Source organism: Cervus elaphus, chromosome 30 (genome assembly GCF_910594005.1).
Source record: "Cervus elaphus chromosome 30, mCerEla1.1, whole genome shotgun sequence".
NCBI classification, from domain to species: domain Eukaryota; kingdom Metazoa; phylum Chordata; class Mammalia; order Artiodactyla; family Cervidae; genus Cervus; species Cervus elaphus.
In genome coordinates, this window is record NC_057844.1 from 83,853,242 (window position 1) to 83,866,203 (window position 12,962).

Below are 12,962 nucleotides of genomic sequence, written 5' to 3' on the forward strand. Positions count from 1 at the left end.
GGAATAGGGAAGGACAGAGGGGCCTGCAGTCCACAGGGTCGCAAAGAGTCAGACACGACTTAGCAACTGAACAACAACATACATATAATGCACATGTGCACTCATGGACACAGACACTGAAAATGGCACTAGGAATAGAGTGTATATTTCTGTGTTACCGAGGCTTTCTTTTTGTATCATTTGTACATAGGTTTTTAAGCCAGGCATTGAACTATATTTTAAGCCAGGCATTGAACTGTAATTTCCAGTATTGTAACATTTCACGTCTGATGGTTCATGTAAAACTAGATTGTAAGAACTGTTGTTAACAGCTGCCTACCGTGATTACTTGCCAGAGAGAAGGGACTGATTTAGAGAGGCTCTGGGAGTATAACATACATGTAATGCATGTGGATACACACATACACACACACACAAAGTATTGTCTTTTGATCCTTTCCAAAAACAGGACCTGTCATTGGACAACTCACCGGCATACCCTGGAATCCTGGGTCTCCCTTGGGCCCTGGCGCTCCCGGAGTGCCCGGCCAGCCTGGGTTCCCCTTGTCACCTTTCAGCCCATCGAGTCCGGGGAGGCCTGGAGGCCCCATGGGTCCCGGATGCCCTAGTGGAAGACACAGAAGACACACACTTGAGGTTGGAGGGTGGTCTGATGTACAAGTGGCATTAGACTGTGCTTGTCACGATGCCACCCAAGTGCCCCCAACTGCCCGAGGCAACATCACATTAAAGCAGCATGAGCCCTGAGGACCCCGAGTCCTGGAGGGAAGACTCTCAACAGGCAGTACACGCTGCTTCAAACAGCCAGACTCAGAGTCAGTGTCCCGCGGGCCCTGGGCTCAGGGGCGACCGAGTCGCCCTGCAGCCCCACCGTGCAGGGGGACAGAGGTCACGCCGGTTTTAAACCCCACCGCACGTGGCCCTCGTGGTCCAGCCCTTCCTGTGATGTCCTGCCTCCCTCCCCCAGCTCCCTGTCGTGCATACTAAGTTCCCCGACAGAAAGGACACGGGAAAAGCACCAACAGAGGCCCAGGAGACAGCGGCCCAAAGTCTTCAGCAGTTTCAAGGGGTAAAAAAAGCTGCCAACTTCTCAACAGAAGGCTCATTCAAGACTCTGATTATCCGCGTTACACCCGCGTGCGTGTGTCCCTCTTTCGGCCCCAGCGCTGAGCTCCTGAAACATCCTTACCTGGCAGGCCGGGTTGTCCTTGCGGGCCGCGGTCTCCTTTGGGCCCCTCTACCGCGTGGCCTGGGGTCCCTGGCAATCCCGGCTGTCCCTGTGGTCCCGGGGGACCCATGAAGCCTTGCTCTCCTTTGGATCCAGGAATTCCTGGGCTCCCGGCTAACCCGGGGAAGCCCACGTCGCCCTTTGAACCTGAACAGTAAAGACAGTTGAGATGGTGGTGAAATGCAGGGAAGAAGAGAGGCCCAGTGCACCAAGGAGGAGGGGGAGCCTCCGGAAGGCCCAGGAGGAACCCAGAGCCGGGGGCCCTTCTCTCTCCTTTTTACTGAATAACGGTCTAGACTCCCACCACAGCCCACCTGAAAAAGGAAAGCTTTTCCTTTCGAAGAAGCTACCATCATTCCTTATGCTCTTTAAAGCACATGGTCTACAGCAAAGGCACTTGCATATATGTGGAGACAAGCCGGCAAGGTACGGCACTGCTGAAATTAAGGGCTTGTCCCACCCACAGGTGAATGAAGAAACAAACGGTGTTATATCCATCCCAAGGAGCTCGACTCAGCAAGGAGACTGAAGGATGGACACAATAGTGGAACTATGGCACCGGGGACTCTCAGACTCATTATGCGAGTTAAAGAAGTCAGGCTGAAACGTACATGGTGTAGGACTCCATTTGTGTAAAATTCTACATAATACAAGCTAGTCGACAGTGCCAGAAAGCAGACCAACGGTTACTTGGGGTGCAGTGGGGTGGAGGGGGCAGAAAGGGGCAGGAGGGGGCTGACAAGGCAGCCCGGGGAACTTCTGGGGCGGTGATGTGTTCACATCTTGAACGTGCTGGTATTTTCATGGATGTGTACGCATATATCAAGATTTATCAAATTGTACACTTTAAATATATGCAGTTTATTACATGCCATTGACACCTCAATAAAGCTGTTTTTTAAAAAAAATTTCAAAGTCAGAACTTCTAGGAAAAAAGCTGCATGTTTAGTTTTAAACATATTTCACCAAACTTGTCAAAAAATGACAAAATTCTAGGACTGTCTTAAGGTTATTAAGGAAAAGGAAGAAGGGAAGGAAACAGGGTCACCGTCTAGAAGGATCACGGGGCCCTCCTTGGGATCCCTCCCACGTGCCCCCACTTCACGAGTATGAATCCAAGACACGGCACATCGCAGGCTGGCTTGTCACACGCCAGCGGAAAGGTCCTGCCTACGGTCCCAGACCCTAATCTGTCACCACCCTAAGTCCAGGGGCTTCCCTGTATCTGCCGCCCTGCTCTGAGGGTGCTGTGTGTACCAGAGGTTCGCTGAAAAGGAAGAACAGATTTGGCAAATGTGTTACCTTTCTCTCCTTTGCTCCCTGGAAACCCTGGGAGTCCTCTTCCAGGCAGACCTACGAGATAAAGGTCAGAAGCCACGTTCACCTCTCCTAAAGCAGCCCAGCTGCAGGGACAGCACAAAGCAACATCCACTCTTGGCGCCAAAACCACACACAATTTGCAGAACACAGAGAAATCCCTGCACTTTGCAAGTAAAACTATACTGCTACAGTTGTTCTAAGACACCCTTGACTGGGTGTGTATAATGTAGTACGCTTTCCCAAGTACCTCTGAGCTCAGAACCACTACAGCATTTAGTAGAAACAACTTGTACAAATGGGTGCTAATTTCCCATTACTGTCTGGAGACTCACAAATTGGCTTCTCTCAGATGACCATCCAACCAACAGCTATTCTCAAACGTGATGCAGAGAGCCAGGTAGGCCAGCAGACAGCAGGGAGCCCAAAAATGTGCATAAAGCTTGTGAGGGAAGGTCCAAAGGAGGGAAGTAGGTATGGTGGCACTTTTAATGAATTATTTTTATAGGAAAATGAACATACATAATATAAACATAAGGCTCATAGAATGAAAACATGAGTTGTAGAAGGAGGCCAGCACCAGCAGTAAGGGGGCCTCTGACCACCCCTTCCCAGCTCTGCATCCCTCCCTCCATCCCCATGACCGGGGGTCACCTGTTTCACACTGAGTGTTACCCTCCTGCTGTTGGGTTGGCCAAAAGTTTCATTCGGGTTTTTCCATAAGATATAACAGAAAAATCCAAATGAACTCTTTGGCCAACTCAGTCTACATGAGTATTATAACTCAATATATACGAATATTATTGTGTGTGTGATTGTCATCACTGGAGCTCACAGCTTGCACTTTTTGCCCAAGTTGCCACGTCCCCATCAGTGAGAGAAGCAGATTCAGGGGGCAGCAGCTATCCCCAGGACCATCTGTCTAAAGGGAGAAAGGCCAGGCAGAGAAAGCCATGGTCTGGGCTTTCTGTGTGTATCTCTTTCACTCACCACAAGAGCTCAGGCCATTTGAAGGGCAGGTGCCCAGAAGTATCTGTGGAATAAACGAACACTGCCTCTCCCCTTCTCTCATCCCACCCTGCCCAGGTGTCCACATCACTGTCCCACAGACGTAAGGATGGAACAACGTAGGTGCCATTTTACACCGGGCCCCGGTCACTCAGCGAGGAATGGAAAGCTCTGGGAGATGTGAGCTCCAGGGCACAGCCTCACTCTGAAAGGGAACGGACACTCAACGTACCTGGCTCGCCCTTCTCTCCCACCGACCCTGGGATTCCATCGCTGCCAGGCTCCCCTTTCTGGCCGGCTGGGCCCGTGGGGCCAGGCTTCCCAGGAAGACCTCAAAGAGAACAGTCAGACTGGTCAGCACCCTGGTCTGTGTGGAAAATGCACCACCGTTCCCAACATGCTTCTGGGGAGCCGTTCCCACCCCCTGAGCAGGCCCAGCTTCCTGCAAGTTGCTCCTGAATCCCCTTCAGCAGGGACCACTGCATGCTGACCCCCAGAAGCTGGAGTGAGTGGAGACAAAGAGTATCCATTCATCGTGCCAAGCAGGAAAACTTGTTTCTAAAACCAGTTCCAGTCTAACTGGTGTGAAGACCTTGGAAGACCCTGGAAGATCCCAGACACAGTCTATTCAACTGGAGGAGGAGGTGTGATTCCACAGGTCATCCAGAGGTCACCCAGCCTGAGGTCCCGTGACCTCCCTCCACGGGCCCCCATGTGTCCTGAAATGTGGTCTCTACCTGCTTCTCCTTTGATGCCAGGAATGCCATCCAGTCCTGGGAGGCCTTTGTCACCTTTCTCTCCAGGCAACCCAGGGCTTCCTAAAGAAAAACCGGAACACCCAGTTCCCGTGACCATGACTTTCTCTTTGCCACCTGGACCCCGAGCTCGGGAGGAGGCTGGCCCACTTACCCGGATAGCCGACACTGCCCGGGGAGCCTTTGGGGCCCGGCGACCCGGGCATTCCTGGGATCCCAGTGCTTCCTTTCTCTCCCTTCTCGCCAGGGCTTCCTGGAAATCCTGATAAGCCCTGGTCTCCCTGTGGGTGTAGATTGGGCCCGTTAATGCTGTTGGGAAAGTAGGCACGGGTCTGGAGGCGCCTCCTGTATAGACGTGGGCGCAGGGACTACAGCCCTATACATGTGGGTGCAGGGACTACCGTCTGTATTCACGTGGTGCAACCACCACCACCCGTACACACGTGGACGCAGAGACTGCCTGTATACACGCGGGCGCGGGACGACCGCCTGTATACACGCGGGCGCGGGAGGACCGCCTGTATACACGTGGATGTGGGGACGACCGCCTGTATACACGTGGGCACGGGAGGACCGCCTGTATACATGTGGGCGGGGGAGGACCGCCTGTATACATGTGGGCGGGGGAGGACCGCCTGTATACACGTGGATGTGGAGACGACCGCCTGTATACACGTGGGCACAGGAGGACCGCCTGTATACACGTGGACGCGGGACGACCGCCTGTATACACGTGGATGTGGGGAAGACCGCCTGTATACACGTGGGCGCAGGAGGACCGCCTGTATACACGTGGGCGCGGGACGACCGCCTGTATACACGTGGGCGCGGGACGACCGCCTGTATACACGTGGGCGCGGGACGACCGCCTGTATACATGTGGATGTGGGGAAGACCGCCTGTATACACGTGGGCGCAGGAGGACCGCCTGTATACACGTGGGCGCGGGACGACCGCCTGTATACACGTGGGCGCGGGACGACCGCCTGTATACACGTGGGCGCGGGAGGACCGCCTGTATACACGTGGATGTGGGGAAGACCGCCTGTATACACGTGGGCACGGGAGGACCGCCTGTATACACGTGGGCGCGGGAGGACCGCCTGTATACACGTGGGCGCGGGAGGACCGCCTGTATACACGTGGACGCAGAGACTGCCTCTATACACGTGGGTGCGGGACGACCGCCTGTATACACGTGGACGCAGAGACTGCCTCTGTACACGTGGGCGCGGGAGGACCGCCTGTATACACGTGGGCGCGGGACGACCGCCTGTATACACGTGGGCGCGGGAGGACCGCCTGTATACACGTGGATGTGGGGAAGACCGCCTGTATACACGTGGGCGCGGGACGACCGCCTGTATACACGTGGGCGCGGGACGACCGCCTGTATACACGTGGACGCAGAGACTGCCTCTGTACACGTGGGCGCGGGAGGACCGCCTGTATACACGTGGATGTGGGGAAGACCGCCTGTATACACATGGGCACGGGGAGGACCGCCTGTATACACGCGGCTGCAACGACTCCTGCCTGGCAGAACTCCACTTCTGGCTTTCTAAAGGGGGAATCGAAGCCCACTCTAGAAACAGAGGAAGAGCCAGAAACCCAGTGGCAAAAAGCAGCCGCCTGTTCTGCTTCTCCAGTTCCTCCTCCGCTTCGCCCCGTGATAACTTGCTGCTCCAGCTCTCAGCAAGTCTCGGGTCCTCCTTGGGGGAGGCAGGGAGACTGTTCCGTTAGGATTCATTTACTGCGTGGAGGTGCTCACTACACACTCCCTGGCAGCCTTTGGTGAGGGAGGGAGACAGGTGGGAGGCGGTTCTGTGGGAATGGGTGGGAGGGGCTTCCAGAGACGGGTGGGTGGGGCTTCTGCAGACAGGTGGGAGGGACTTCCGTAGAGGTGGGTGGGAGGGGCTTCCGCAGACTGGCGGGAGGGGCTTCCAGAGACGGGTGGGTGGGGCTTCTGCAGACAGGTGGGAGGGACTTCCGTAGAGGTGGGTGGGAGGGGCTTCCGCAGACTGGCGGGAGGGTCTGCCAGAGACGGGTGGGTGGGGCTTCTGCAGACAGGTGGGAGGGACTTCCGTAGAGGTGGGTGGGAGGGGCTTCCGCAGACTGGCGGGAGGGTCTGCCAGAGGCGGGTGGGTGGGGCTTCTGCAGACAGGTGGGAGGGACTTCCGTAGAGGTGGGTGGGAGGGGCTTCCGCAGAGACTGATGGGAGGGTCTGCCAGAGACGGGTGGGTGGGGCTTCTGCAGGCAGGTGGGAGGGGCTTCCGTGCAGGATGCAGTTACCTTGTCTCCGGGCCGTCCTGGAATCCCAATGCCAGGCAGACCCGCCTGCCCTTTCTCTCCTTTTGCCCCCTTGTCTCCAGGTAAGCCAGGAATGCCCTGCGGGCCGGGGATGCCAGCCACACCTTTTGGTCCTGGCATTCCTAGAAACACACAATGGAGGCAGAATGTCTGGTTAGCCGGTACTAGTATTACAAATAAGAACGCACTTCAACAGCCAGTCAAGGAGGCGGAAAAACACACATCCCTCGTTTCTCGGGCTGTGCGTCATCCAGGAAGGTGCCAGTCATCCCGCCGTGGAGAAGGACCCTAGAAAACAGCCTTCCTGTCTTTTAAAGACAGCCACATTACAAAGGGAAAAGGAATATGTTAACTGCTCAGCCCATGTCTACTTTCCCAACAGCATAAAGCGGCTTCTACGTCCTTTATTCTGTAATCAAACTTCATTATCCAAATGAATCAGAGGGGGCATGACGCAGGTCATGGAGAACAGAACTGTCCCTGCTTCCAGACTGATGTGGGCAGTCAAACTAACTTATAAACAGGTGCCCACAGCAGCTGGACGTTTATATCTTAAATAAAGTGACAGTGCACCCCGCAGAGGCCTGGGGAGGAGCCGTGAGACAGGCCTGCTGGCCTGTCTTGTGGCTCCAGGAGATTCTGAGACGCCTTGGCACCCAGACCGTCCGCGCCCCTCGGCTCTCAGCTTTCTGTCTCCTGCCTCCTCTGTACTAGTTGTCACTGCAGCAAATGCCGATGGCAAAGCGTGGAAGCCGGCTCAGCACCGGGGCAGAGGGCCCAGAAGAGTCTTCTGAGCTAATGTTGGGAGAGCAGGAGCCTCTGGTGCTGAGAAAACTGAGTGGAGAATTAATCGCCGTTTCGATGGATCCAAATAGACACACCTGGAGAAAGTCCCCAGCCTACCACCCATGTCCATCTTGTTAGATTGGGAGGGCTTTTGTCTGTTTTTTTTAAGCCAGGGACATAGGGTCAGCCAAATGCCCGCCCTCCCTAGACAAGAAGTCTCACATGAAGATGTGAGTTTGTGTAAAAGACAGGTCTCCCTGGATTACGCCCTCAGGCAGTGGGCCTCACCCAAGCCTCGCCCCAGCAGCCCGACAGGTGCCACAGGCGCGTCTGGAAGAAGCCCCCTTTCCTAAGCCCCACGTACCTGGTAGGCCCATTCCACCAGTGGATCCTTTGGGGCCAGGAAGTCCCGGAGCGCCTGGGATCCCGCTCACACCGGGATCACCTTTAGGTCCTGGGATCATAAAGACAAAAACCCAACAGGTCAACAGCCACGAAGAGCACCAGGTAACACCTCCCGGCACGAGCCCCCGCCGTGCAGGCAACCTCGGACTTCCCACCGTACCTGGCTGCCCGGGGTGTCCTGCCTGACCATCCTTTCCAGGCACGCCTGGCGTTCCCGGGTCTCCCCGGGATCCTTTATCACCGGTCGGACCAGTTTGTCCTGTGCAACACAGGAAAAAAAAAATAATAACGATGCAAGTCTACTTAAAGCAAGTCGAAGAAACACAGGTGGGTCAGTCATCACGCAGGAAGAACTGAGTAGCTCATCTGACCCCCTCCCCACTCCGCAGGTGAACCTCCTCCAAGATACCTTTCTCGCCTTGGTCTCCCTTCTCGCCCTTCATGCTGCCCATGTCCACCTTATCCATGGAGCCTGGCTTGCCAGGGAGCCCCACGTCGCCTTTGTCACCCTTGAAGCCAGGGTCTCCCCTGGGTCCCGAAGAGCCAGGGAAGCCGTGGTCCCCTGCAGAAAGAGAGGGGGCACCGAGTGACTTGTGGCCAAGGGCCCCGGGCAGTGACAAGCGCGCGGTTCTTTCTGGCCAGTAGACCCAACCAACGAAGAATAAAGAACAAACAGCCTCTCCAAAAACGGCACTCAAGGACCAGTGTCCACATTACCCAGAAGAAGGTGATACCAGGCAAACGAACAATAAAGCCATTTCTAGAATTCATTACTTGCTAATACTTCCGACAGATGAGACTTCAGCTCTTAATTTAAACAAATGACATTTTTCTCTCCTTCCTAAATCCCCTCATGACTCCAGTTTATAGTGGTCCCTCAACTCTACATGAAGTAACGGAAGGGGAACTCTCCCACTCAACTACACAAATCACCACTTTTATGTCTAAGGTTCAAAGTCAATTTTTTTTTGTTTAAAAAAACAAAACAGAACATTATTTTGGACCAAATGTCATGATACGAAATAAAACTTAAGACTTGTCAACTTGCTCTCTTTGCTACTTTGACTCTAAGGGCTCAGTTCCTTTAACCTTGCATGATTGAAGATTCCACCATTTCTAAAAAAAACTCAACGGTGCCAACAAACAATACCCCAAAACCTGTCTTCTCCCTGACTTTTTGGTGGGGCACATTCCGTAACCCCCACGAACCATGGGTTACACAAGGGGGACTTCTGGACCCTTTACTTGACCTTGTCCTTTCCCAGGTTTCTTGGGATGAACTACAACCTACAACGATTAGAGAATTTCCCACAAGGCACTGGGGCCCAGACATATATAACACAAGCTCTTCTGTAGTCACCGCTCCTTACCTTTGGCACCCGGCAATCCTGGCACGCCTGCTGGTCCTGGCGAGCCGGGCTGCCCCGGGGTCCCCATGACGCCCATCTCTCCCTTGGGACCTGTGGCCGGACAGAAGGACCGTGAACGTTGGTGGCAGAGGCCGAACGAGGGTCGTGAACTAGAGCCGGGAGGCACCTCCCCAGGCCCACGTGGGTGGAGCTCAGAGTCACTCACCTGGAAAGCCGGGCTGGCCGGGGGTGCCCTGCTGTCCAGGAAGGCCAGGCAGCCCCGACTGCCCCGTCAGGCCGGGGAGCCCCTGGGACCCTTTGTCTCCTTTGGGGCCCGGCATGTCCAGGCCTGGGAAGCCGGGGAAGCCTTTCTCTCCTTTCACTCCGGGGGGGCCTGAGACGGGGAAGAGAAGGGGTGTTGGCAGGACTGGCGGGGTGTCCGGCACTGCCCTGGAGCCCGTGCGCCCGTGACTTTCTGCAGAAGGCGTGTGGCTGTGGCCATGTCAGGGTGGGGGGCGTGGAGCTACTCCCCCTCCTCAGACGGTGGTGTGTGGGGCCGCCGCTGGGCACGCACTGTCCCAAGACAAAGCCCCCCTGCCCTCGGGGCATCGGCAGCAGGCCCCTCCACGGCCCCTCCGCGGCGGGGAGACTCAGCCCAGCGTCCCCCGTGCGGCTCTCCCTGGCTGTCCTGTGCCACCCACCACCCCTGTCTCACTTGACGATGGTTATAAAGGCAGAGGCAGCTTCCAGACACGGACTCCTGTGTGTTACCCATGACTCACTACCCCTCCTGTGGAAGGATCAAACAGAGGCGCCGATCCTCCTGAATTAAATAAAAAAGGTACTGAATGTACAATAAAGGGGAAGTGTCTTTGGCACATAAACCAAGTTCAGAGAGAGGAAGAGAATGGCATCCGTGACTTTGTGTGTGTATGTGTGTGAGTCGCTCAGTCCTATCCAACTCTTTGCGACCCCGTGGACTAAAGCCCACCAGGCTCCTCTGTCCATGGAATTATCCAGGCAAGAATACTGGAGTGGGGCTGCCTTATCGCTTCTCCAGGGGATCTTCCTGACCCAGGGATCAAACTTAGGTCTCTGGCTTTATAGACGGATTCTTTACCATCTGAGCCATCACACCTGTATCCACAGAAGAACTGACTCCCCTTTGAGCCACAGATTGTGAGTTAGGGAAGGGGCATTCTGGAAGAACGCAGTATCACCTGATGACCCTGGGGGTCCCTGTCCTCCGGGGGGGCCCATTGCTCCAGGGGGGCCGATTCCGGGGACTCCCGGAGCTCCTTTGGGGCCTTGCAATCCAGGAGGTCCCGGGTCACCTGGATGGGGAAGAAACAGTGACCACATCACACAGGGACACGGCCATGTCAGGAGCACCACCCATCACCCCAGGTGCCGGGACACCGCCCAGGGCTGTCATCATTACTTCCACAAACATTTACTGGGACCTAGCAGGGGCTCTGAGCCCACACAATAAGCAGACCCCTTCCCTGCCACTAGCTGGATATGCCCGTAGACGTTACCTCTGAGCCCCTGGAGGCCGGGGGGGCCGATGGCGCCGTGCTCTCCAGGAACTCCCGGTCCTCCGACGTTTCCCTTCTCCCCAGGGGTGCCGGGGATGCCCGGTATCCCAGGCAGGCCTTTAAGTCCCGGCAGACCGATTCCAGGCTCGCCCTGGAGACCCGAAGCACAGAGAAGCCGGTGACCCTCCAAGCCAAGGGTCGTGGGCTGTCAGACCTGGGCATGCACTCGGGGGAGCTCTTTTGCTGTCTGTGGCTCGGGCCACGGAGGAGGCTCCTAAGGACCCCGCAGTGCTCAGGGCAGTCCCCGTCACGACGAATGACTGGACCCAAGTGTCCATGTGACGGAAGCTGAGAGAGGCTGCCGCCCACCCTCCCAGGGGCTTCAGGTTGCTTTCCTCCTCCACTCCCGACAGGACACGCGTTGCACATGGAGACCCAGGATGCACACGGGCAACAGCACAGATGCGAGGCGAGAACAAACGACTCCTCCGCAAGGACGCAGGGCTGTGTGCTGCCCCGTGTCGCTGGTTATTTCCCGGCTGATGCTATGTCACATAAAACGTGCTGCCCCAACACACCCCGTGAGACCAGCAGCCTACGATTGATGTGCCCAGTTCATCAGAGCGATGCGGACAGCAGTCTGGGGAATGCTCGATACGCACCTTCTGGCCAGGTGGACCGGGGTTGCCAGGTAAGCCGTTGAAGCCTTGGCGACCCGGATTCCCAGGAGGTCCAGCGTCTCCAGGTAAACCATCAACGCCTGTTTGGAAGAGTGAAAAAAAAATTGTCAATGTAAAATACTATTCCCGACATCCTCCACTTCTTTAATCTGCTCAGATGAACCTGAACAGACTTGAGGGGGTCAACAAGGAAGATGAGACCACGCTGGCCCTGGTGGGGGGCGGCTGGGGGCAGGGACCACTCACAGCGCCGGCTGCCCCCCTCCGCTTTCTCCCTCTCTCCTGCCCCTCTGTTCCTTTCTTTCTTTGTAAACTTTTTTTTCTATCTGCTCCCTGCAAACACACCACACCAGTATCTGCAGACTGGGAATGGCAATTTAGACTCTGGGGACTCTGAGTGAGGTCAGGGGCATCCCCTTTGCCTGATTAGAAAACCAGCCCGGATCTCCCAGTGCAGACCTGCATTTTTAAAAAAGAAATCTTTGGGCCACACCACACAATACGCGGGAGCCTAGTTCCCCGCCCAGGGATTGAACCCGTGCCTCTTGCATTGACCGAGTGGAGTCTTCGCCACTGGACCTCCAGGGAAGTCCCCAAACAGGCACGTGAACAAGACCCCTCGTGAGGCCCCACCAGGGCTCACCTTTGGGGCCGGGAGGCCCTGGAAATCCAATCCCAGGCTGGCCGATGGCGCCCTTCTCTCCCGGGAGGCCCGGCCTTCCGGGACTTCCAGGAAAACCTCGGTCACCTGCGGCGGGAGAGGCCGGCGGTCAGAGGAGAACACGAGCGCTTTCCCACGGGCCCCAGGTGGACCAGCGAGAACCCTAAGGGTACCTTGTGGCCCCTGGAAGCCGGGGGACCCGGGAAGTCCTTCTGCTCCAGGGGGGCCGGGCAGGGGCACGACTTTTCCTGCCTCTCCCTTGGGACCTGGAGGAAGAGAAGAGACGCTCAGCATGAGGGCCGCAGGCTCGCATCCAGGAGAGCGGCTCCGTCCACACACCTCCCTCCCTTCCTTCCACCGAAGCATCTCTCACAGAGGCCGACCGCCTCCTCTCCACAAACGTCCAGACTGACCCGGATGTTCCGTCAACACAGGCATCCCTTACATGTCCGAAACAAGAGTCACGAAAAGCTGAAAACTCAGACGCAGAAAGCAAGGCGACCCCGGGTCACTATCTGTCCAAGTCAGGACACCCTGGCCGGCCCCTCTGAGCGTCTCAGACGGGACTGGCTCTCAGATGCTCTGAGGCCCGTCCGCTGGAAGTCATCTTCAGGACCTGCTCCGCGGGTGACGTGAGCCAGGTTATCGCCAGCAGCCCAGAAAAGCCCCTTTCCCTCTCCAAGCTGGGAGGGGCAGGCCCAGCCCCTGGGCACCCGTGCCTGCGAGGACCACTGGGTGTCAGGATTGAGCTGTGTCAGGGAAGGACCACAGGCCTCATCTCACTGAATCATTGCGTACCTTAAAGAATTCAGGTTAACGAGGGCCTCCCGAGGGCGGCCAGCACTCTCGTTAGCTGCAGACTGTGGGAAACGCCGGGGCCTGACCCCAGCACATCTCTGCTATCAGCTCCAGGCCTGGGAATGAG

General features: G+C 56.4%; 1 protein-coding gene across 1 annotated transcript in view; it reads right to left on the reverse strand.

The window, feature by feature from the left end:
- COL4A1 (collagen type IV alpha 1 chain) overlaps positions 1-12,962 on the reverse strand; it is a 133,609-nt gene that overhangs the window by 13,957 nt on the left and 106,690 nt on the right. Inside the window, 17 exon segments of the mRNA XM_043892467.1 lie at positions 471-604; positions 1,190-1,375; positions 2,531-2,581; positions 3,786-3,884; positions 4,291-4,371; positions 4,463-4,589; positions 6,601-6,740; positions 7,769-7,858; positions 7,970-8,068; positions 8,219-8,371; positions 9,180-9,269; positions 9,385-9,552; positions 10,379-10,492; positions 10,697-10,847; positions 11,359-11,456; positions 12,020-12,124; positions 12,211-12,303. Of these exon segments, the coding sequence (XP_043748402.1) occupies positions 471-604; positions 1,190-1,375; positions 2,531-2,581; positions 3,786-3,884; positions 4,291-4,371; positions 4,463-4,589; positions 6,601-6,740; positions 7,769-7,858; positions 7,970-8,068; positions 8,219-8,371; positions 9,180-9,269; positions 9,385-9,552; positions 10,379-10,492; positions 10,697-10,847; positions 11,359-11,456; positions 12,020-12,124; positions 12,211-12,303 (1,979 nt within the window).